This window comes from Dermochelys coriacea, chromosome 26 (genome assembly GCF_009764565.3).
Source record: "Dermochelys coriacea isolate rDerCor1 chromosome 26, rDerCor1.pri.v4, whole genome shotgun sequence".
NCBI classification, from domain to species: Eukaryota; Metazoa; Chordata; order Testudines; family Dermochelyidae; genus Dermochelys; species Dermochelys coriacea.
The window spans coordinates 2,017,313-2,041,456 of NC_050093.1; the positions used below are offsets into that span (position 1 = coordinate 2,017,313).

The 24,144-nt window shown below is 47.8% G+C and overlaps 2 protein-coding genes across 4 annotated transcripts in view; both read left to right on the forward strand.

Annotated features, from left to right (window-relative positions):
* Positions 1 to 9: 9 nt before the first annotated feature.
* LSM1 (LSM1 homolog, mRNA degradation associated) lies at positions 10 to 9,014 on the forward strand. Its single transcript, XM_038384644.2, has 4 exons — positions 10 to 164; positions 1,340 to 1,408; positions 6,382 to 6,497; positions 8,483 to 9,014. Exons 1-4 carry the CDS (start codon positions 119 to 121, stop codon positions 8,651 to 8,653), a joined length of 402 nt encoding a protein of 133 aa, XP_038240572.1. The 5' UTR covers positions 10 to 118; the 3' UTR covers positions 8,654 to 9,014.
* Positions 9,015 to 12,742: 3,728 nt separating this feature from the next.
* Positions 12,743 to 24,144, forward strand: part of LOC119848808 (G protein-coupled receptor kinase 5-like) — a 65,245-nt gene continuing 53,843 nt past the window's right edge. For 2 of the 3 annotated variants that reach the window (XM_043502939.1, XM_043502941.1), the window contains exon 1: positions 12,750 to 13,467. In XM_043502939.1, the coding sequence (XP_043358874.1) occupies positions 13,416 to 13,467 (52 nt within the window). In that variant the 5' untranslated portion in view covers positions 12,750 to 13,415. Of the gene's footprint in view, positions 13,468 to 24,144 lie in introns of all 3 variants that reach the window. The other variant, XM_043502940.1, reaches the window with a different exon arrangement.

Below are 24,144 nucleotides of genomic sequence, written 5' to 3' on the forward strand. Positions count from 1 at the left end.
GTGATCCCGCGGGGCGGGGCGGGGCGGGGCGGGTCCATCCGGGGGCAGATGGCGGCGCTTCCGCTGCGGGTGGTGGGCGGCGGGAGCGGGGCGGGACCCGCCGGGCTGGGGCCGCAGGATGAACTACATGCCGGGCACCGCCAGCCTCATCCAGGACATCGACAGTGAGTGGCGCCCCCCGGGCCCGGGCCCCGCACCCGACCCGCTCCGGGCCCCGGCCGGGCCCCGCACCCGACCCGCTCCGGGCCCCGCCCCCGCCCCCGCTCCAGCCCCCGCCCCCGCTCCGGGCCCCGCACCCGACCCGCTCCGGGCCCCGCACCCGACCCGCTCCAACCCCCCTCCCCCGCACCCGACCCGCTCCAGCCCCCGCCCCCGGCCGGGCCCCGCACCCGACCCGCTCCGGGCCCCGCACCCACCCGCTCCAGCCCCCGCCCGCGGCCGGGCCCCGCACCCGACCCGCTCCGGGCCCCGCACCCACCCGCTCCAGCCCCCGCCCCCGGCCGGGCCCCGCACCCGACCCGCTCCAGCCCCCGCCCCCGGCCGGGCTCTGTAGCTTCACCTCATTTCTCGAAAGGCTCCAGGTCTCCGTTCTTGAGCCTGAGGAGACCCCCGGACTCCCCCGGAGCGCTCGGGGCTGTGCAGCGGTCCGGGTTCCCCGTGTCTCTCAGGGCTGGACCCCCTCCCCGGGTGCTCTCACTAGAACCGGGTTCGCCCATCGGCCCAGCTCTCCTCACCCTTCAAGTTAATAACGATCATCTCGGCGGTAACTGAGCCGGCTGGGTCTCCCCTTTCTTTTGGGAAATCCCGTATTTCCTCCTCCCTCCCCTGCCAGGCTCCATCTCGCCTTGGCTGCCTTTCCCTGGTGCTGTGTGTAGTTTGTGAAGGGCTTCAGCAACCTCCAGGGTGCTGGGTGCTTCCCAAATGTACATTTTCAATCCTCTTCTGGGGTGGCTGTTTTCAAATTTCCAGTGCTGTAACTTTGTAGAGTCTCAACATCCCCATTTTAAATCTGGGTGGCACTTACAAACTAATGGCCTGGTCTTTCAGCAGTGTGTCACCTGCAGCAGCTCCCCTTGATTTCAGTGGCAGCTGCATATGCTCAGATAATCCAGCTAAAAAACTATTGAAAAATCTTCAGAGCAGAGCACTGCACAATGGGGCATGGGTCCATGACTAAGGCTTTGAAGCACTGCCACAATACAACTAATGCCATTTAATGCTGATTAAAACCTTCTTGCTCAGCATTTTAGTTGCTCTTTTGAATTTGGTCTATGTATTCATTATAACCATTGCTTGATACTTTCTATAACCACTAATACTGATTTAACATCTCTTCCAGAAAAACACTTGGTCCTCCTTCGAGATGGTAGAACACTGATAGGATATTTACGAAGCATCGATCAGTTTGGTATGTGATCACATGGCCTCACATTTTAAAAATGTCTACTTTACCATACTTCCGCTGTTCAGAAGTCTCCAGTAGACAGTCCTGAAAGCTAGTATTCCATGCGTGATGCATGTGCATCACAAGACTTTGACCTGTGACAAATAGAAACTTCCTTGGAAAAGTTGCATGTGCCAAACCCAGTCCATGAGGTGTGGAGGGAGGTGAGGAATGCTCATTGTTAGTAATCAACATTGGTTTCTATGGTGCTGCTGCTTGAAAAAGCTTGCTGACCGATTTTAAAGCAGCTGTTGTTCTAAGTGCTGAAGAGAGAAAAGGGAGGAAATTTCACTGTGTGTGTTTGACTTTTAATTCTTCCTGTGGGCTCAGACATTTTTCAGCACTGTTTTGATATGTGGCCACCCTTTCTTGATTCTAAAGACCTGAATCTTGCATCAGAACTTAGCTCTGAAAATGCTTCTAGTTTCAAAGTTGTCTGTTAAAATGCTTTTTCATTTAAAAGGAAAAGGAGGACTTGTGGCACCTTAGAGACTAACAAATTTATTAGAGCATAAGCTTTTGTGAGCTAAAGCTACAGGAAAGGTGAGCTATTACCAGCAGAAGAGTGGCGGGGGGGTGCGAACATTTTGTAGTGATGATCAAGGTTGGCCATTTCCAGCACTTTACAAGAACTGTAGGAGGAGAAATAAACAAGGGGAAATAGTTTTACTTTGTGTAATGACACATCCACTCCCAGTCTTTATTCAAGCCTAAGTTAATTGTATCCAGTTTGTAAATTAATTCCAATTCAGCAGTCTCTTGGAGTCTGTTTTTGAAGTTTTTTTTGTTGAAAAAAGAATAAGTGGACCCAAATCAGATGTCAAGAATTATAACATTCAAAAACCAGTCGGAGAACACATCAATCTCTTTGGTCACTCACCTTTCCTGATCACTCTTGTTACAGTCTGTATGGTAACACCCATTGTTTCATGTTCTCTGTGTATATAAAATCTCCCCACTATGTTTTCCACTGTATGCATCCGATGAATTGAGCTGTAGCTCACAAAAGCTTATGCTCTAATAAATTTGTTAGTCTCTAAGGCGCCACAAGTACTTTTTACAGATACAGACTAACACGGCTGCTACTCTGAAACTTATCATTTAAAGTCTTTCTTAGCTCACCACTGGGGGGAGCCAGACACCTCCCAAAAAGTGCTTTAAGAATGGAGAGGAGCCAAGTGGCACATAAATATTTATAGGTTTCAAAGTATCCGATGAAATGCAATGCATCTGATGAAGTGAGCTGTAGCTCATGAAAGCTTATGCTCTAATAAATAAATATTTATGATGCTGGTGAAAACTATCTATCCGATGACTGTTGGCAGGGAGGAGGGAATGACTTGGATGGGGCTCTTGGTGCACATTTTGGGGGGAAGAGGGCTTATAAAGATAGTAACCTGATAAGGATCAGGAATAATTCATGGGTTCCAGCATTGTGTAAACGTGTAGAAGATACAGCGGTTGTGAGTCTGGGCTGTATGTCCAGCTGATGTCAGAAATTTAGCTGTGCTGCGGCCTCTTTGGATATGTCTACACTGCAATTTAAGTCCAGGGTTAGTGGGACTCGAGCCAGCTGATCTCTGTTAGGGAACCCTGGGTTTGTGTCTACATTGTATTTTAACCCCATGTTAAGACTTTTCTAACCCGTGCTCTGGCAGACCTGAGTCAAAGTAACCATGTCCCAGATTCCCTAGTGCCCCTCTCTCCTCCCCCCCCCCCCCCAAATGTAGCTGCTCTAGCCGTAGGACCATGGTACACTGTGAGAAAAGTTTACTGCCCACCCTGCATGCTACCAGGAAGGAGCTCGCTTGCAAAAGGCTTGATGGGTTCACTCTCCGTTGCAGACCCCGGAGACACTCTGACAGCGTGCTTGCAGATCAGAAGAGACTGGGTTAACTCTGAGTCCTGAGCTGCTAGCATTTGCAAAGCATCGGGGCTTTCCTTTTTCAATAGAGTGGATTGCAGATTGTTGGGAGAGGGATGATTAAGGAAGTTGTACCGTGTAATTGAGGGATACTTCCAGCTGACTCCTGGGACACACGTCAACTGGTGCTGCATCTACACTGCAGATTCCTAGGCTAAAATATGGTTCTCTAGTACTATAACAGGCTTTTCGGTCATGTAGGCAAGGGAAAAGATATGATATAAAACGGCTCTGCCCCAACCCTCTCCACACCTGGTTATTTTTGCAGCGTGGACAGGGCTAGTGAGTGCTACAGCATGGGACATGAGGTGACTCCCAGGGGCAGGGGGGTGTATACTGCTGAGATGACATCTCACACCATGCCCATTCTTGCTTTGCCAGGCTTGTCAGTCAAGAACTCTTCACCTTTTCGGGGTGTTGCTCCTGATCTTTAAAGCTCTGCCGGACCTAGGTCCATGCTATCCCAGATGCTGCCCCTCCCTCCACATCTAGCCCTGGCAGAGATAATTGACAGGTATGCTGCAGCTGGAATGGCTCCCGAGATGAAACTCTTTGGGGTATGGGGCTGGGCAGTCTCTGGGTAAGGCTACGGAGTTTCCTGCCAGTGGAGATCAAGATGAGTCACTACTTTGAGTGTGCAGTGCAAGATCTGTAGGTCTGCCCAGCAGCGTCAAAGCACTGTGCAGACACTACCGCACTGTGAAGGTTCGCTGGTGAGGATCTTTATCCCCACTTCAATGAAACACACAGGGGACGGGACTCACCCAAGGGCCTCTTGGCTCCCACCCCTGCGTCGCTCTCCAAGATGGGCTGCTACAGATGGGACGTGGAAGGCAACTGGCCAAGTTGATGCTGCTTGTGTGTTTGGCTGAAATTTAACCCAAACTCTCCACCGTGGAGATTAAATTTTGGACAGAATTCAGTGCCAGGCTTGGTTACGTGTGCAGAGCCTGATCCTTCTGTTGATTTAAATGGGGCGTGATCACCCGAATGGTGCTTAGATGCTTTGGTGGCTGTTAATGATACATAGCAATCATAATCTTAAAGGTGGGCAGATCAAGGGATTAGGAATGCATAGGCTGAGAGGGTGCTGAAATTTTATCACAAAGAGCAACCAGGAGACCATTTTTCTGCAAGATCTCTGAGCAAAACCAGTGAAACAGAGAACCTCCACTGAGGTTAAAGACACAGTGACTTTGTAAACAGCAAGTTTGGATCTGAGTTTCCTGTTTCATTTCTTTCCTGTGTGATCTTGTTGGGTGTAATAGCTGCATAATCTAGAATAGCAGTGCTGATTTCTTGTCATGTGCCTGTCATAAACAGTATTGCACGTTTCCTCAACTCCAGTCAATCAAGGCTTAAAAGCACTGATGTGTATAATAAAGTGGTGTGACTTGAAATCTGAATTTTAAACCTTGTTTGTTTTTAAATGCGTGTGTACTCCTTATGGTTCAGAGCTGGCATTATAAACATTCTTATCTGCATAATCTTTCCCCTTGAATTTATACTCATGGTGGTGTCTGGTTTTCTTCAAGATAAGCTAGTTTAAGATTTAGCTTACCAGATACTGGGTTTTATATACGCAGGCATTTGGTTGGTAATAAAAAAAACAAAAAACAACCCTTTAATAAACTATTTTTACGTTAAAAGAACATGTCAAGATGTTCTTACTTTCTATGGTTTGTTAAAGCCTCTTTTAAAAGCTGGCTAACATATTATCCTTTACTATTTTTTTATTTATTCCCTCCCCCCACCCCGCTTTAAATTGGCAAATGCTGACCTCTTTTCTCTTTCTGTGGATGTTGACTGAACAATTTTATTGAGTCTAGGACAACTGCAATTTAAATAGCCACTTAAGATGAAACATCTTGGTCTTTACCCCAAAATCAACAATTGAGTCCGTACAGCTCCAGGGACCGTGTGACATTTAATTGCTGCTGCAGATGGAGCACAGTGTTTGTTTTCATATGGCTTGTACAAACATTGGTGTCTTCAACTTCACAGCAATCCATAGAGATACAAATTAAAATATTGAGACTTTGCAACTTTTTTCCCTTTCGGATTCTGACAGACTTCAGTCACGTTTGACCCTGAAAATGTGGAGCGTTAAGTTCAGTGTTTCAAGAGAAGGAGGATTAGGATGGGAAACCTCCAACCTAGACACATGTCACAGCTTCAGGAAGTGGTGCCAGTGACTAGCTTCTGTCGTGACTAGTGCCCCGTGCGGTGCTGTACTGCTTGTGGTGCAGTGCTCTTGGGTGGGATTTTGGTCCACGAGACCTGTGCTCATTAAAGAGCCATGGTGGTTCTTGTCAGAGTAGGTGTTGAGCCCAGAGCCCTGGCAGCCTAGTTCGGTTCCCTTGCAGTGGGGTCTGGTGCCTAACACCAGGGACTGGATGTCAGGTGACCTGCGTTCTGTTCCTGATTCTGACACTTTCCCTCCCTGTGCCTTTCTCTCCTCCCAGCCCTTGTCTTGTCTATCAAGGTCTCATGCACACATGAAAGTAAATTCAGATTACGGTAGGGTGTGAATTTAAAGCAGATTAACTATTCCTGATTAACTCTGTGTAGACACTCTTATTCTGGAGTGTGAGTACTGAGTCCTTTTATGGAGTTAATCAAGAACTCCCCTTGTAGATGAGACTTAGTCTGTAAGCTTTTCAGGTCAGGGATAGCCTCCCATTCTGTCTGGAGAGTGCCTAGCCCCACAGAGCTCCAATCTCAGGTGGGGCCTCTTGGTGCTAAGCAATACTGCAAATTCAAATACTGCAAATGGATACAGTATTGTGCTAAATCGGTTCCACCCCAGCAGCAACTGCATTGAAGTGGTGGGTGAAATTCAACTGCCCTTAGCTAAAATGCTCAGAGATACTGGATTCTACTGAAGCATGAACATTAGGGTGGCTTTGCAGTGCATATGTAGCCCTTCTGCTTTGGGTTAGGACCATGACACTGTAGCCTCATTCAGACAGTCACAAAGGAGTCTGTTTTCTTCCTCCCTTGAAAACTGCAGCGAACTTGGTGTTACACCAGACGGTGGAGCGCATTCACGTGGGCAAAAAATATGGTGACATCCCTCGAGGCATCTTCGTCGTGCGAGGCGAGAACGTTGTCCTGCTGGGGGAAATAGTAAGTAACCCTCTTGTCTGTCACTGTGCTGGAGCACGGGCTCCCTTGCTGCCCGGGATTGTAATCTCAGTTACTCTGAGCAGCATTGCCAACAAACCTGACACTAGAGCCAGGCCTCGTCAACAACTGGCAGCATGCGGGTCCCTTCCGTGTCAGTGATATGTGTCTGCTGTGAAATGGTCACACAGTGCCAGAGAAACAAGCACAGCGGGAATTATGTAACCCTTTACCCTGGCTCATGGAATGTGCCGTTACGTAGGCAAGAGGGCCGACCCTGCAATCGAGGGTCCTGAACTTTTATTGTTCCTTCAGTACTGTAAGGAGCAAGATGGTGCCTTCCTCTGGCTGCTCCTGGGGGTGGTGTAATGCAGAGTTTGGTGCAGGTTAGTTCATCAGAGCCATGTGGGAAAGTGGGCGCCCGCAGAAGCTTTGAGACAGAGCCTGAAGCACAGGATGTGTGTGGAGGAATCTGCCGTGGTCCCAGCCTGAATGCAGTATTGCAGGTGCAGCATGGTCAGTGCTATACAGAGCAGCTGTCCCCTCCTTCCTCCCCTGGCCTTGCCTCTTTCCAGGTCAGATTTCCTCTTGATTTCAGGCTGGGGTCTTCAAGGAAACTTAAGGAATAGGTGCCCAAATCCCACTGTAATTCATATGTACCTGTGACACTTCGTGGCTTTCTCAAGTGAAATCTAGGCATTTAAGAATCCTCATCCCAGAGCTGGGATAAAACTTGGAGATGGCTCCCATCCGCCCTCGTCGTGGGGGGAGTTGGGCGTATCCTGGGAGACAGATCCTTCCATGGCTCAGCTTCTCTCAGCGAGCAGGCTAATGAACTGACTGGTGGGCAATGCTAGGTGGTCCCAGCCAGAAATACCTAGCAGGTCCTCTGGGGTCTGTGAGCGCAAAGCCCTCTCCAGAGTCCATAACAAATGCACAGGCATCTCTAAAGTGCAAGTGTGTGAGATTTCTGTTAGTGACTCTGATTGCAGACATGCCTTCCCTAAAACCTCTCTGGTGTGGGTCTGCCCTGACCAGTCAGAGCATCAACAAATCATACATTGGATCTTTCACAGCTGCCACTGGCTGGGAACAGTTACTCCAACAATTTGCAGTCTGCAAAGGTGGAGCATGGATTGATTTTTTTTTTTTCCCCCTTTCCTGTGCTCCATTCTAAGGAGACGGTGTCAGCCGCAGCATTTCCCCCTCCTTGGGAAATGTTAACCCCAGTACTAGGCACACAGTGAGTCCTGCATCAAATGACTTGAATTGAGAGGAGGAGACGAGTGAGGACTTGAGACATCCAGCAAACCCAGTGGGATTCTTGGAGTGTGAGCAGATTCCGAGAGCCGTGATCTCAGCTATGACACATTCCTGATTTTGTTATGAGAGCAGAACATAATAGATTATGAATTGTGAAGCTGCTAAGGACCAATTCAAATGAAACCTCCGTGATGTACCACATTGAGTGCACTGGGTTCATGCCCTCCAGCACAACGTTTGTACTGAGTGAAAGTAGAGAGCTCCTGCTCCTCATACACTGAATCCCTCCATCCCCTTTGGGATCACGTCTCCTCTCTCACCTGGGGTGACTGTGTAAACTAGGGAGCTTGGGCCACAGGGACTTGCTGGCCGCTGCTTCCCGCATCTCCGTGCCGTGCCTGCAGACGGTCAACGTAAACAAAATGTCTCGCAGCTTGCCAGCGGATTACCCTGATGGGCCGCATGCCGAAGGTTGCCGACCCCTACTCTAGGGCAGTGCTGGAAATCCTGGGACTCGTATCCTGTCCCATGCATCCGCATTGCAAAGTGGTGGAGCTGCCTGGGGACACATGGATTCTCGGCCAGGGTTGTTAATGTGCTGCTTGTGGTCCAGGCAGTGTTGTGTTAAGCGCTTTCTATAATGTCACCGGTGGTCAGAGCAAGCAGAGCCTCAAATCTCACTGCTAGCTCCCTCCTGGCTACCCTGAATGGTGTTTCTTTTGCAGGACCTGGAAAAGGAGAGTGACACGCCTTTGCAGCAGGTGTCGATTGAGGAGATCCTGGAGGAACAGCGTGTGGAACAGCAAGCCAAGCAGGAATCGGAGAAGCTGAAAGTGCAGGCACTTAAGGAACGGGGCCTTTCAATCCCGCGAGCAGACACTCTAGATGAGTATTAGGTGTTCTGCCCATCGGACAATTCGCTCTGTCTGAGCAAGCAGAGCGCTTTGTGATTAGACCACACTTGGCCAGAGGGTGTGTAGGTCTGTTTAGAAAGGCTGTTTTTTTGTTTTTGTTTTTAATTTTGGGCTTATCTGTTTTCCATGGCACAGATACACTATTAAAATCATGTCATTGTTTTCACAGAATCATTGTTTATGAAGAATGAAGGTGTCTGAATAGCCTTTAACATGTCCACATGCAATGGCGCAGTTAGAGCATGTGTGCATGGAGAGAAATCTATTTTCCCCCCCATGTGTTTTTTGGGGAAAACTGCTCTTCAACATGTAAATAAAACCTGGATCTTGACAATGTAATCAACAGTCACCTGTACTGGAATCTGCTTTGTTTTCTGGGCTGTATCTATATGGAACAAACAGAACTTGGTACTGATCACAAATGGGATCTTACGCCCCCACTGCTTCCTTCCAACCTAGAGGGTTTCTCATATCAAAGTCCAGGGGGCTGAGGAACCAGTGCAAATTGGATCATGTTTCGTTCTGGCTTAGTGGAGGGGGTGGGAGTGGAGCACTTCCTGGTTATCAGCAGAAAGCTGTTGCTGTCTGTATTTCTAGAGGGAAGAGCAGGAGTCTTCTTTCACTGCACTCAGGTGAATGGCTGGTGGTAGCATAAATGTGTCTGATCCTACAGTATTAGTGGACATATGACTCCAGTAGCTGTCCAGCTAACCCTCCTTGTCACTGACTGTGCCCTTGCAAGTATGAACTATCCTTTCGTCATTAAATCGGGTTCTGTAACAGACGACAAGGAATCCACTAACTCTCTCCATTAGCTCCCTCTAACCTGGCGGGTCCACCATACTTTTTTCCTCTTAACAAGAAACTGGAATAGGTTTTGCTACGCATCATACGCATCTGCTGCTCCTGGGCTGAATTTCCCAGGTGTGCCCAGAGCAGGCACTAGAATGGGCTCGCAGTGACAGAGAGGAAACCTGTCTTGATGCTGAATTGGTCAAGATGCTCTTAGATATCTTGGGCTGTATCACTCAGCATGTCTGTGATGTTACAAGGCTTCATCCACCCTGCAGCAAATGGTAACTTGACAGCAAGAATAAGGTTTTGCCTTGTAAGGCTCTTCACTGTGATCTTCACAAAGGTAAAACCAGCTTCTGGTGCAGTGAAATGAGCAGTTCTTGCCTCCCCCTTGAGCTGCTTCTCAGAGGCGTATGTGCTTTTCCTCTGGAGGGATATTAGAGCTCGGAGTCTTGTTTTATTCATGGAGGTAAATGTGTGATGCAAACTGATTCTCATCCCCTTCACTGGGAACTGTGTAGGCACTGTGCACGGAGATTCCTGTGAGAGGACTTCATGGTATCATGTTAAAATCAGATTGGCCGTGAGAGTTACAGTAGTTGCCACTCTGTGCCCCTCTCCCAGTGCTCATGCTAGAACAATCCAGCAGCATCAGGTGTTCAGCCTTATCAACCTGTATAGATTACACCTGAACCACTCTCCATGGCTACTGTCTAACCTGTGCAAATGCTCTAGGAAAAATAGTAGGTATGGAAGAGGCTGGTGCCATTAAAAGTACAAATTACTTAAGCAAATGCAATTCCTTCTAATAAATAAATAAATAAATAAAATAAACATTTTCTTTATCTACAGCTCAGTGCTTGGGCAATACTACTGGGGCCGCCCTGTACCATCAGCTATGAACCATACACAAACTGAACAGGGACTGCATCAATTATAAACCATGCTTAACCAGTGGGAAACAGTTCTTCCAGTTTTGGAGACTTTAAGTGAGTTCTACAGCCTAATCAGTTGGCAGCCTGTGACATTCCTGTAACTGGAAACAATTCTACAAAGAGGAAGTAGCCTTTTTTCCTCCAGTAGGGTCTAACCATTGCTTTCCTTGGGCATAACACAGCTCCTGCTTTGCAGAGTCTTAAGGGCCATTTTCCTCCTGTTTTATAGATGCTCAGTTATTCTCTAGCACTCCAGGCCTTCGTGCACTGAGGAGGAAGAAAATGTAAGAAAGGATGAGGCAAATTCTGGCATTTGATATATTTCTTTACTTGTGTTACTAATCCACCTGGATGGCGAACGCTGAGAATTCAAAAAATCACATGGTTGTCGTAACCGCTGGGGGTTATTTTATTGCAATTCTATCATCTTGGCCAAGGAAAAATCCATGAAGTAGGTTTTGTTTGCATATTCTGTAGTCCTGCTGGGTTTAGGTCTCAAACACGGCAGGGAAATGTTTTCAAATAAATAGCTGTTTTGTTTGTGTAATACATTGTGTAAACATTTCTGTGGATTTATGCTTCATCTACATGGATTATACTGGTATAACTTCACCCCCAGATGTTCTTATTCTGGTAGAAGTGTTTTTTCCTTATAGATTAAACCTCTTCCCAAGCAACATGAAAAGAGGCACTCTTATTTCAAAATTAGGAGTGTCAAGATTGGTACAACTATATTGGTTTAGATTCATACCTGATGTTATACTCAAAACACTTTCCCAAATGCACAAGGCTTTAGATTATGTAATATCTTTTTAAATTGCAAGTGTCCTTTCCAGTTCCATGGGAACAGATTAACAGTGTGCTTAAATTAAGTTTGGTTCTCATTGAATTCACTTTATATATAATTTGTTTATGGCAGATATCACCTGTAAGGAGGCTTTAGAATTCAGGTGCACTTTGGGAATAAAATAAATATAGCTCTATAACTGTGGCTAACAGCATCCTTCTGAGGTCCAAAGAGTTGCTATTACAATTTGACCAAGAAGCCACGATTTAACACCTCGAGTCCTGTGAAAAATGCCATGGGCTCTTTAGTAAGCAGGTTTTGAAATGAGCTCTCATGAGCGTATCAAACCCCTTTCTGCTAAATCTTGTGTGTGAGATTCCTGGGGTCATAGGCAATGAAGGTGGAGACGCCCAAGTAAATCATCTAACCCAGGTACCTATGCCTCACACTGCTGCCTCTGTTTCTTCATGGCACTCTATATATTTCACCAGTACGAAACCTTCCTATTTAGCATGAATTCTCTTCCCTTCTCCCTGTCAGCCCTGTTTACATCCTCTTGGGCCACCCTAAGCAACCCTGGCTCAGTGGGCCTGGTTTGGCTTTTGTGCTGCCAGAGGATAAGCGAAGACCATAAAGCTGCCTGTGGAGGTGAACAGCATGTCCCTGGTAGTGTGTGCAGCCTTTTCCATGCTGCCTAAAATCCCCAACTTATGATGAGCCAGTTTGAGAAGTGTAGGCAGCACCAGCGGGATTAGGCTGAGAGCTAGGGAACAGGGTAAAGCCGCTAGGCCTGTCTGTGTGTCCAGCTGCCTTCGTTAAAACAAACAGAAACTTCCCCATAGTAGTATAAGAACATAAGAATGGCCATACTGGGTCAGACCAAAGGTCCATCCAGCCCAGCATCCTGTCTGCCAACAGTGGCCAATGCCAGGTGCCCCTTAACTTAATGGACTTAACCTCCATTAATTACAGGGGAGTGCTGTCCGTTCTCTTGCTGTGAGGGCATGCCACGCTCTGGCCCTGTTGGTACAAATGGGAGTGCCCGGCGCTGCACAGCACCCAGCCTAAAGCACCCTTTCAAAATGGTCTGCCTTAGATGTGAGGAACTGATCTGGCAAGGCTGGGTGAGAAGATTTTGGTCCTGCCCAAGTATGTTGTCAGGTGACATGGTATGGCCTGCGCAACCAGCCCCTACCCACACTCCAGTACTGTGTCCAGTACAGCTGGGACCTCACCTCACCCGCCATACTGGGACAGCTAGTCCTGGCTGAAATGGGGTCATCCTTCCTGAATGCAAACCACAGATAAATGTAGCAGAGGGGAAAAGCCATTTCCAGCTTGGCGTGGTTAGCAAGCTGGGGCGGGGGGGGGGGAGAGAGAGAGATTGCTGTCTTATCCCCATCATAAATCACAGCACTAGGGATGCAAAAGTGAAAATAAGGGGAGATGGCGGTTGAACTACGTTACCCAGGGTGCATTTGTGATTTCAGGCTTTATTTTTCTTGGGGGGGGAATGGGGGAGTTACATAAATCCTAGTGCGTTGATCATCTGGCCCCGCCCTGTGGAACGTCAGCTGTGCTAAGCCCCGCCCCCATGGAACGTTTTGTAGCCAGTTTCAGATTGCTATAGTCTGTTCTAGTCCATGCTATTTCCTGCTGCTGCTGCTGGGGGACGGAGGATACCAGTCTTCTCCTTCTCCTTCCCCTTCCCGGGGAGCTGGATTTACACTGGGGGTGGGGGGGATCCTGAGCCCCTAACCTGCCCTGGACTCAAGGGACTGAACCCAGCATCCTCCCCTGAGTATGGTGTGTGGGGGTGGGAGGTGTTTTTTCCCCCAACGTTGATGATCCCCAGTGCCCCCAAACTCCGTTCAAGGGCTGTTCTCACGAGCCGGAGATTCAGTTCCTGGGGTGCGGGGGGGCTGGGAAGGAGCCGCGGGGAGTCCTGTATCCCGGATTGCAGTCGTTCTAGGAAGGATCCTTTCCTGCTTTTGGGTTTGGGCTGCTGACTCTTTGCCACCAAAGACTCCGGATCCTAGCCTCTGCGACTCCGAGTGACTCTTCTAGAAGAAGACGGGAGGGTTTTGATTTTGTTTGGGGTGTTTGCTACATTCAGATTTTGGGGGTTTAGCCACCTCGTAGACTGTTCTCGAGGACACAGCTACTCCTTCCTTTTTCCATCTCTTTCCTCTTCTTCCTCCGGCAACATATCCAAATCTGGATCACTATGGAGCTGGAGAATATTGTGGCCAACACAGTACTGCTGAAAGCCAGAGAAGGTAAGAGAATAACTTGGGTCATTTTGGGTGAATGATCTGAGTGTCTCTGAACATACCTTGACACCGTGACTAACAGAAGGAAATTGGGAACAGGCAGTGAAGCATCTGCTGCTTTGTTGCTGCTCGCTTGATTTTACTGAGTGAAAGCAAACTGCCCGCAGGGGTGAGAACAGGATATTTTGTAACCTGAAATGCAGCTGTAGGAAACAGACCTGGAAACTGGGATTTAGTGGGTTTCCTCAGTAGTTCCACAAGATGCTTTATAATAGCAATATTTAGCATTTATAGCTTCATTTACAAAACATCCCCTGGTGTTTTCACCTACCCTATGCAGAGCAAACATTTGAAAACCAGGCTTTTGGTTTTTGTTTAAAGTTTTCTCTGTAATGTCTACGGCCTGGGGATGGAAATTTTGCATATCCCCTGCACCTCAGAACTGCAATGTGATTTACATGTGTGAGCTAAGATTGGACTCTGGCTCTGTCTTTGAACAGGAAGCATGAAATGCATGTTTGCTGCTCTGTCTGGATGTAAAACTCTGACCAGCAGATAAAGAAAAATATAGAAAGCACGTTGTGACTTTTGATTACCACAGAAAGCTAAAGCTGTGTTGCAAGAGAATCCCAAGATTATGTGTTATACTTGACCTTTCATTGATATTTTACAGATGGTCTGTTTCATGAGATTTCATCTAATTTATTACGCTAGAGAAAAGTGGTCATGCAGCTGACCTGGTGTAGTGTGGTATATTTTGTGTGACTGTGCTGTAGACATCACAACAGACATTCTGGTTGTGGTACATTTTAACCAGGCATGGTGTAGTGGGAGATAGCATCTCTTTATTTTCACCCATTGCATCACAAAAATGGTTTGACCTTCCTTATCTTTAAACCCTTAATGTAAAGTGGCTGCTGATTGTTTGAGTGTGGTAAATATGCGGGAAATGCAGAGGGATACTTGTATGTATTTTTTATGTTGGAGGTGAAATTTTCAAATGCATCAAAGTCCCATTTCTAGAACGGAAACGGGGAGTTAGCAGCCAGTCCTCTTGCCTTTGGTTGAGACTTCAGCCGGTTCTACACTTGGAAGGCTTTGCTGGTGTAGCTATCTAGGCTATACTGACACAGTGCTGCTAGTGAGGACACTGTTTATACCAAGGTGGTTTTGCGCTTTGCCAGCATAGCTTATTCCAGACTTCTTGAGCAAAATATACTGTTCTAGCAAAAGCACATTTTTGCTGATGACAGGTTTCAGAGTAGCAGCCGTGTTAGTCTGTATTCGCAAAAAGAAAAGGAGTACTTGTGGCACCTTAGAGACTAACAAATTTATTTGAGCATAAGCTTTCGTGAGCTACAGCTCACTTCATGGGATGCATTCAGTGGAAAATAAAGTGGGGAGATTTATATACACAGAGAACATGAAACAATGGGTGTTACCATACACACTCTAAAGAGAGTGATCACTTAAGGTGAGCTATTACCAGCAGGAGAGCAGCGGGGGAGCTTTTTATAGTGATAATCAAGGTGGGCCATTTCCAGCAGTTGACAAGAACGTCTGAGGAACAGTGGGGGATGGGGGGAGGTGGAGGATAAACATGGGGAAATAGTTTTACTTTGTGTAATGACCCATCCACTCCCAGTCTCTATTCAAGACTAAGTTAATTGGATCCAGTTTGCAAATTAATTGTAACTACATCTGTGCTGGAAAATGCTCCTAGTTCAGGTATGCCTGTCACAAATTGCACCACATTACACCCCTACCCAATGTAGCTATGCCAGCAATAGTCTGTAGTGTAGACCTGGCCTCAGGCTCCTAAGTGCCTACATCACTTTTAAAAATGGGACTTATGTTCCTAAATCACTTGAAAATTTTACTCTATGTTCCTAAACTTTCATAACTGAAAAGCAAACAGCAGCTTAGAGTGATGTGAAATAATGAAATCCCTTAAAGTGACGGAGGAAATATCTTGCTTTCAGGATGCTCCCACAGCAAGCTAGTATTTATTGGAAGGCATGTTCTTCTGAAGGGAACCCTCTCTTATCAGTGAATGCAGTGTGGGAGAACAGTGGGAGAACTGCTTGCCACATGCTCCTACATTTGTACACGCCAAGTGGCAGGGATGCTTTCTTGCTTACTTGCTAATTGGGCCTCAGCCTGGAGCTTGGGAGAACCATCTCTACAGAAGAGAGTTCAGACTCTGTGGCTCATTTAGCCCTTTGCCTTCCAGCCAAGACCTGCATTCGTAGGCATGTGTGCTTTGTGAGCTGCCTAGCTACTCGTATGGGCACCTGTCTACTGAACTAAGCTCCTTGGCTCTTTTCACTTAAGCCATCGGATGTCTGATGAAAGCTCCTTTTGGCCCATGCTAACTCAAGTCAAAGTTGAGCTGGTGTGAGTTGGCTTCACCAGAGCACTGTAGCGCAGACCCTCTGCTTATTTCTTTCCTCCGAGGAAGCTCATTGTTAAGCAGGTGAAACACCAGGCAGGAATGTGTAGCTTGTAAATTACTAGTATCGGAAAAAGAGACAGTTTTAATGGGAGGCAGAGCAACTATAAAAGCTCAGACAGAAATAGTGTGTTAATTTCAGCTCAAGATGACAACAAGCTGCTTTCTGATGGAGGCAGGAAAGTAACTCAACCGCCAGTCCTGTTATTTAAGTGTAGTGAGGCGATTTCCTTTCAGGCTTGATAACGGTTACTTTCCCTGACTTTTCATCCTGGATGGGGTGGGTGGGAGGTCCCCTCGTGCATTCTGACCTTGGACATATCCAGAGTCTACTTTTTCCAATTCCCAGTCTTCCAAGGCTGGAAACCTGAGCTACTGGAATCCTTCAGGAATGATTTGCACGAATGAGCTGCTGCTGCTGCACATCAAAGCAGCGACCCGTTCGTGCCACTAAGGAGCAGCACCAGTGTACAGTAGAAAGAAAAGGAGGACTTGTGGCACCTTAGAGACTAACATATTTATTTGAGCATGAGCTTTCGTGAGCTCCAGGTCACTTCATCGGATGCATTCAGTACGGTACTGTACTCGCTCATGGCAAAAGTGTCTCAAGTGCCAAGCAGATCTAGGCCATTGTAATGTTCAAATCCCCTGCACACCCTAGGTCATGATCTATTCCAATGGGCTTATTGTGGATAAAAGTATCTGGACTGGGTCTTTCAAAGATGCCTAGGTGATTCAGATGCCAAGATCCCATTTAATTGAAACAGGCGCTGGGGGTCCAAATGCAGCTTTGAAAGTCTTCAGAGGTGGATCCAAGCTCAAGTCTGGCTTCCAAGGCATGAAAAGGGTCAGGGGAGGGATTTATTTTTCTCAGGCATTGTTCTACTGCGACCATCAAATGAAGTGATGATTCTAGTCGTTGTTCCTTGGGCAGCTGGATTGTCTCTTCTCTGGCCACTCGGGTACATTCTTTTGTGTGTTTGGTCATGAAGTGGGGTGTCTGAAATGCTACTGGAGAGGGTGGGCTGTCTCGACACACAACTTAACCTGAATACCTACTTGTGACTCCTGTGTATTTGAGGTTGGGGTGAGCCTAGGGGTGAATAACTGGTCCTACAGCTTTGGGCTAGTGTAAGCATGGCAGAAATGGTTTAGGTCTCTGACTTTGCCTGTCCTTTCTGCATGCCAGCCAGCATGATACCTGGAAATACTTGATCCAAATGTCATTGCAGAAATATCCCTGCCGCCATAATACGTGCCTGTGTTTCTGGAATCCTGAGTCTCCTTTAAGTGCTGGGACTTAGTCAATATCCCATGGAAAAGGCCTGGCAGCGTGTTTAGCAAGGTGTTGGGTGCTCTCTTTGCAGGGCTTTTTTCCATTGTGTATTTGCTATGGACTCGGATGGAGTCCTGGCTCCAGGCTGAGCTACTGGTTCCAGGACTATAAAGCAGCAGCTGGTGTCTTCACAGCGAACACAGTAAAATGGCAACTGCGAAAACCTCTCTGCCTCAATGGCAATTGACTGCCCCAAGGGCAGCATTGGGGAAGCCTCGTCTCAGGGCCAGAAAAACACTTCTGTATGCGCTGCGGGGGGACTGAAACATGGGTGCGAGGCAGAGTCAAGGCCCTGCCTGCGTGCAGCCATTAGAGATCATGCGGAGGTGGTAACTCACGGGGTGTTAACACTGGAGCCCTGGCCAATTAGACAAGGATATTCTGCCTCCCTATACCTCCCCACTCCTGCTCTTCCAACCGGCGGTAGGAGTCTGGTCTGGAACTGCTGTGCCGGGCACTAGGAGAGAAAACAGCTGCTGCCTTCTGCCCCAGTGTTGGTCAAAGGGATTCTGTTCTGTGGACACCCGGTGTCCGATCCTGTTTCTGTTTAGCTTCTTGCCATGGTGGGATGACTAGGCCCATTACCTGTAAAAGCCAGGTTAGTCCCTTGGGCTCCTTCTGGGGAGCTGGCTACGTATCGGTCGCTGTGAATGACCTGCCAAAGAGGGCATCAATGGGGGTGAATCCGTAGTGACCTGACTGCCCCTGCCAATTCTGGCATGCAGGGCCTCTGATCTAGCTCGTGCACTCCTCCCTATGGGGACCATGGTACTTGAAGGTGGGTGGCCAGGCCAGAGTCTGTGGGCAAGGCCTCATCCTTGCCCAGGGCAGATAGAGCTGTGTGTGTCTCAAGCTAGTTGGAATGCAGCTGGAACAGACGTCTCGGTCTGCCAAATGGTTACTGATCAACAGTGACCTGTGCTAAAGGAGAGGCTGCAAACTCTGGAGTTTTTAGGGATCTGGGACAGCTTTCCTTGGGCCATCGGTGTTCTGGGTGGAGTCTTTAGAGGCCGTGTGATTCAGGAGCCAGAATTTCCTGACTCCCCTCCCCAAAGCCAGTGCCCTCAGCCACTTTCAGTGAATCTGGTTGGGCAGGATCCTCATACGCTAGGGCCCCTTTACACCACTCTCACAGGCTGCTGGGGCTTCACTGCACTTTCAGGGCCCTTTGCCTGTCAGCGGTATTCCCAACCTCAAGCGTTCACAAACCATGAGCCTGGCCCTTCTTAAAATCCTGAGATTGCACTGGGCATCTGTCCATATTCCAACCACTGTTGTAGCTACCCCTGTGCGCACCCCTGCTGGGAGCTAGGGTAAGCGGTGCCAGTAATTGCAGGATAGCGGCACTTTGCCTGTCTGCACTAGCGGCTGAAATCTGGGCGAATCCCAGTGTGGGCAAGGTCTGTGTCTTTGCGCCTTCAACTGGCCCCTAAATGAGGGATGGCTTAGACTGTGTGCGGAAGTATGGAGCGTGAGTGACGTAATAGACTATGAATCTATGTACTTGCCATGAGCTTGAGTTGCAAATTGATGCTCATAGGGGTGTACCTGCAGCATTTAAACAGTGGGAACATCTGGCCCAGGGTCCCTAGAGGGGCTAGTTCAGATGTGAACCAGTGCAGTGGGGGATAGCAGTGGGAGGACTCAATGACGCGGTGTGGGCAAATAGGCATGAGGATGCATCCGCACAAACCTTCCACCACTAGGACACCCGCTGAAACAGCGAAGCTGCTTCTAAAGTGGTTTAACAATTATGGTATGAGGCACAAAATAAACCATAAACAAGACAATTTGTGGGTGGGCTCAGTGCAGCTTCTGCTGGAAAAAGCTAAGTTACACCACGTACCTCCCATGTAGACATGGCCTGAAGTCTCCCCCCAGTGTTAGTCACAGCCAGGTTCGCGCATGCTAAAATACGCTGGCTTTAGCTTGACTAGAGTGTTAGAAGCTGTTAGATACGCAAAAGCCATTGTTGCAAAACAACAGTTCTCAGTTGATTTCTCTGGCATAACTCAAACTTTCACATCTCGGGGAAAAAAACAACTTTGTCCGCAGTTTGCTGAATCCACATGGGCAGTCTTGGGAACCTGTGTGCAGAGAGGGCCTGTTGGCTAACTCCCTCCCCACAAATCTTCCTGCTTTACAACTAGCTTCTCTCTCTCCCCTGCAGCTTAACGGACATTACTGCTGGGGATGAATAGCTGAAGTGGTGACAGGTAGGTCAGGTGACAAGGAAGTTGCTAATTTTACACTTTGTAATATGAACAAAAATAGACAAACATGGTAAGCGATTGCTGAGTTAATGATTTCTCTCTGGCCCCGTGTGTGTGTGTGTGTGTGTGTGTGTGTGTGTGTGTGTTCTAAATTGAAAGTGAAAGGTAATTTCCCTGATGTGTGTGGTTTGTAGGGGGTGGGGAAATGAATTAAGGTCCCATTGTCCCCAACAGATTGTGGTGCATAACAGGAGGGTGAGAGATTTGTAGCGAGCTGGTGCTGAAAGGGAAATGTGGTCATTTTAGGCCCTTTTTAAAGACATTACTTACTAGGGATTTAAAAATGGGCTTTGTATCTTTTCTTTAGATGCTTTATGGTGGAGAAGGAAGGCTGGAAGATGGGTTTGGTTTTTTGCTTTGCGTGCGTGGTTTGTTTTGTTTTCACATTAGAAATTCAGGTCCCATCTAGACGGGAAGACTGTGGTGGTGAGACTTAGTAAAAGGAGACCATTGGAAGAGCCAAGCATGGAAATTGAGCAATGGGGAGAGGAAAGGATTTGTTGGCTTGCTTTCGACGTATTTTGGTGCATATTTAACTTCAATGGCTTATCAACACATTGGAGAAAGGAACTCTTTGTGAAGATTTAACACTGCTCACCTTCAGTTAGTGTGAGAGCTCATAACATACATCCTCTGAAACCCACAACAAATCCTTCCAGTGAGCCAAGCAGTGTGGCCTAATAAATAGAGCCCTGAACTGTGACTCAGGAGACTTGGGTGCCTCTGCCACTGTCCTGCTGGGTAACCCATGTCACTTCACTCTCTCCTTCCCCATCTGTAAAATGGGGATAATGAAACTGATTTCCTTTTGTAAACTCCTTTGAGATCTACTGACTAAATGTGCTGTCAGAGCTAGGTGGTGGTGTTTTCTTTATCTCTCCTGATATTTTAAAGGTTAAAAACCAAACAGGAAAAGAAAAACACTTTAAAGCCAGGTTTCAGAGTAGCAGCCGTGTTAGTCTGTATTCGCAAAAAGAAAGGAGGACTTGTGGCACCTTAGAGACTAACAAATTTATTTGAGCATAAGCTTGTGTGAGCTACAGCTCCGATGAAGTGAGCTGTAGCTCACGAAAGCTTATGCTCAAATAAATTTGTTAGTCTCTAAGGTGCCACAAGTACTCCTTTTCTTTTTGCGAATACAGACTAACACGGCTGCTACTCTGAAACCTGGCTTTAAAGTGTTTTTCTTTTCCGTTTGGTTTTTAAACCTTTAAATATCAGAGAGATAAGAAAACACCACCACAGCTCTGCAGCACATTTAGTCATAGATCTCAAAGGAGTTTACAAAAGGAATCATTTCATTATCCCCATTTTACAGATGGGGAAGGAGAGAGTGAAGTGACATGGGTTTACCCAGCAGGACAGTGGCAGAGGCACCCAAGTCTCCTGAGTCACAGTTCAGGGCTCTATTTATTAGGCCACACTGCTTGGCTCACTGGAAGGATTTTTTGGGGTTTCAGAGGATGTATGTTATGAGCTCTCACACTAACTGAAGGAGCAGGTTAAATCTTCACAAAGAGTTCCTTTCTCCAATGTGTTGATAAGCATTGAAGTTAAATATGCACCAAATACGTCGAAAGCACCCACAAATCCTTTCCTCTCCCCATTGCTCAATTTCCATGCTTGGCTCTTCCAATGGTCTCCTTTTACTAAGTCCCTCACCCCACAGTCTTCCCGTCTAGATGGGACCTGAATTTCTAATGTGAAACAAACAACCACGCACAGCAAAAAACCAAACCCATCTTCCAGCCTTCCTTCTCCACCATAAGCATCTAAAGAAAGATACAAAGCCCATTTTTAAATCCCTAGTAAGTAATGTCTTTAAAAAGGGCCTAAAAACCACATTTCCCTTTCAGCACCAGCTCGCTACAAATCTCTCACCTCCTGTTATGCACCACAATCTTTGGGGACAATGGGACCTTAATTCATTTCCCCACCCCCTACAAACCACACACATCGGAAATACCTTTCACTTTCAATTTAGACACACACACACACACACACACACACACACACCGGGGCCAGAGAGAAATCATTAACTCAGCAATCGCTTACCAGTTTGTCTATTTTTTGTTCATATTACAAAGTGTAAATTAGCAACTTCCTTGTCACCTGACCTACCTGCCCACTTCAGCTATTCATCCCCAGCAGTAATGTCCGTTAAGCTGCAGGGGAGAGAGAAGCTAGTTGTAAAGCAGGAAGATTTGGGGGAGGGAGTTAGCCAACAGCCCTCTCTGCACACAGGTTCCCAAGACTGCCCATGTGGATTCAGCAAACTGCGGACAAAGTTGTTTTTTTTCCCCGAATGTGAAAGTTTGAGTTATGCCAGAGAAATCAACTGAGAACTGTTGTTTTGCAACAATGGCTTTTGCATCTAACAGCTTCTAACACTCTAGTCAGCTAAAGCCAGCGTATTTTAGCATGCGCGAACCTGGCTGTGACTAACACTGGGGGAGACTTCAGGCCATGTCTACATGGGAGGTACTGTGTAACTTAGCTTTTTCCAGCAGAAGCTGCACTGAGCCCACCCACAAATTGTCTTGTTTAGGTTTATTTTGTGCCTCATACCATAATTGTTAAACCACTTTAGAAGCAGCTTCGCTGTTTCAGCGGGTTCCTAGTGTGGGGTTTGTGCGGATGCATCCTCATGCCTATTTGCCCACACCGCGTCATTGAGTCCTCCCACTGCTATCCCCCACTGCACTGGTTCACATCTGAACTAGCCCCTCTAGGGACCCTGGCCAGATGTTCCCACTGTTTAAATGCTGCAGGTACACCCCTATGAGCATCAATTTGCAACTCAAGCTCATGGCAAGTACATAGATTCATAGTCTATTACGTCACTCACGCTCCATACTTCCGCACACAGTCTAAGCCATCCCTCATTTAGGGCCAGTTGAAGGCGCAAAGACACAGACCTTGCCCACACTGGGATTCGCCCAGATTTCAGCCGCTAGTGCAGACAGGCAAAGTGCCGCTATCCTGCAATTACTGGCACCGCTTACCCTAGCTCCCACAGGGGTGCGCACAGGGGTAGCTACAACAGTGGTTGGAATATGGACAGATGCCCAGTGCAATCTCAGGATTTTAAGAAGGCCAGGCTCATGGTTTGTGAACGCTTGAGGTTGGGAATACCGCTGACAGGCAAGGGCCCTGAAAGTGCAGTGAAGCCCCAGCAGCCTGTGAGAGTGGTGTAAAGGGGCCCTAGCGTATGAGGATCCTGCCCACCAGATTCACTGAAAGTGGCTGAGGGCACTGGCTTTGGGAGGGGAGTCAGGAAATTCTGGCTCCTGAATCACACGGCCTCTAAAGACTCCACCCAGAACACCGATGGCCCAAGGAAAGCTGTCCCAGATCCCTAAAAACTCCAGAGTTTGCAGCCTCTCCTTTAGCACAGGTCACTGTTGATCAGTAACCATTTGGCAGACCGAGACGTCTTTTCCAGCTGCATTCCAACTAGCTTGAACACACACTCTCGCTCTGCCCTGGCAAGATGAGCCTTGCCCACAACTCTGGCCTGGCCACCCACCTTCAAGTACCATGGTCCCCATAGGGAGGAGTGCACGAGCTAGATCAGAGCCCTGCATGCCAGAATTGGCAGGCATCAGTCCTACGGATTCACCCCCCATTGATGCCCTCTTTGCAGGTCATTCCAGCGACCGATACGTAGCCAGCTCCCAGAAGGAGCCCAAGGGACTAACCTGCTTTTACAGGTAATGGGCCTAGTCATCCCACCATGGCAAGAAGCTAAACAGAAACAGATCGACACCGGGTGTCCAAGAACAGAATCCCTTTGACCAACACTGGGGCAGAAGGCAGCAGCTGTTTTCTCTCCTAGTGCCCGGCAGCAGTTCCAGACCAGACTCCTACCGCCGGTTGGAAGAGCAGAGTGGGGAGGTATAGGGAGCAGATATCCTTGTCTATTGGCCAGGGCTCCAGTGTTAACACCCCGAGTTACCACCATCCGCATGATCTCTAATGGCTGCACGCAGCAGGCCTTGACTCTGCCTCGCACCCATGTTTCAGTCCCCCCGCAGCGCATACAGAAGTGTTTTCTGGCCCTGAGACGAGGCTTCCCCAATGCTGCCCTGGGGCAGTCAATTGCCATTGAGCAGAGAGTTTTCGCAGTTGCCATTTTACTGTGTTTCGCTGTGAAGCACCCTGCTGCTTTATAGTCCTGGAACCATAGCTCAGCCTGGAGCCAGGACTCATCGAGTCCATAGCAAATCCACAATGGAAAAAAGCCCTGCAAAGAGAGCACCCAACACCTTGCTAAACCCGCTGCCAGGCCTTTTCATGGGATATTGACTAAGTCCCAGCACTTAAAGACTCAGGATTCCAGAACACAGGCACGTATTATGGCGGCAGGGATATTTCTGCAATGACATTTGGATCAAGTATTTCCAGTATCATGCTGCTGGCATGCAGAAGGACAGGCAAAGTCAGAGACCTAAACCTTTCTGCCATTCTTACACTAGCCCAAAGCTGTAGACCAGTTATTCACCCTAGGCTCACCCCAACCTCAAATCACAGGAGTCACAAGTAGGTTATTCAGTTAATTGTGTGTCGAGACAGCCCACCCTCTCCATAGCATTCAGAAACCCCATTCATGACCAAACACA

What these genes read in the sequence shown, in the direction of transcription:
- LSM1 (XM_038384644.2), top strand. Translation starts at nt 119, where the DNA reads ATGAACTACATGCCGGGCACCGCCAGCCTCATCCAGGACATCGACA. An exon ending in CCTCATCCAGGACATCGACA is followed by an intron (nt 165 to 1,339) that starts GTGAGTGGCGCC and finishes CATCTCTTCCAG; the next exon opens with AAAAACACTTGGTCCTCCTT. An exon ending in ACGAAGCATCGATCAGTTTG is followed by an intron (nt 1,409 to 6,381) that starts GTATGTGATCAC and finishes TGAAAACTGCAG; the next exon opens with CGAACTTGGTGTTACACCAG.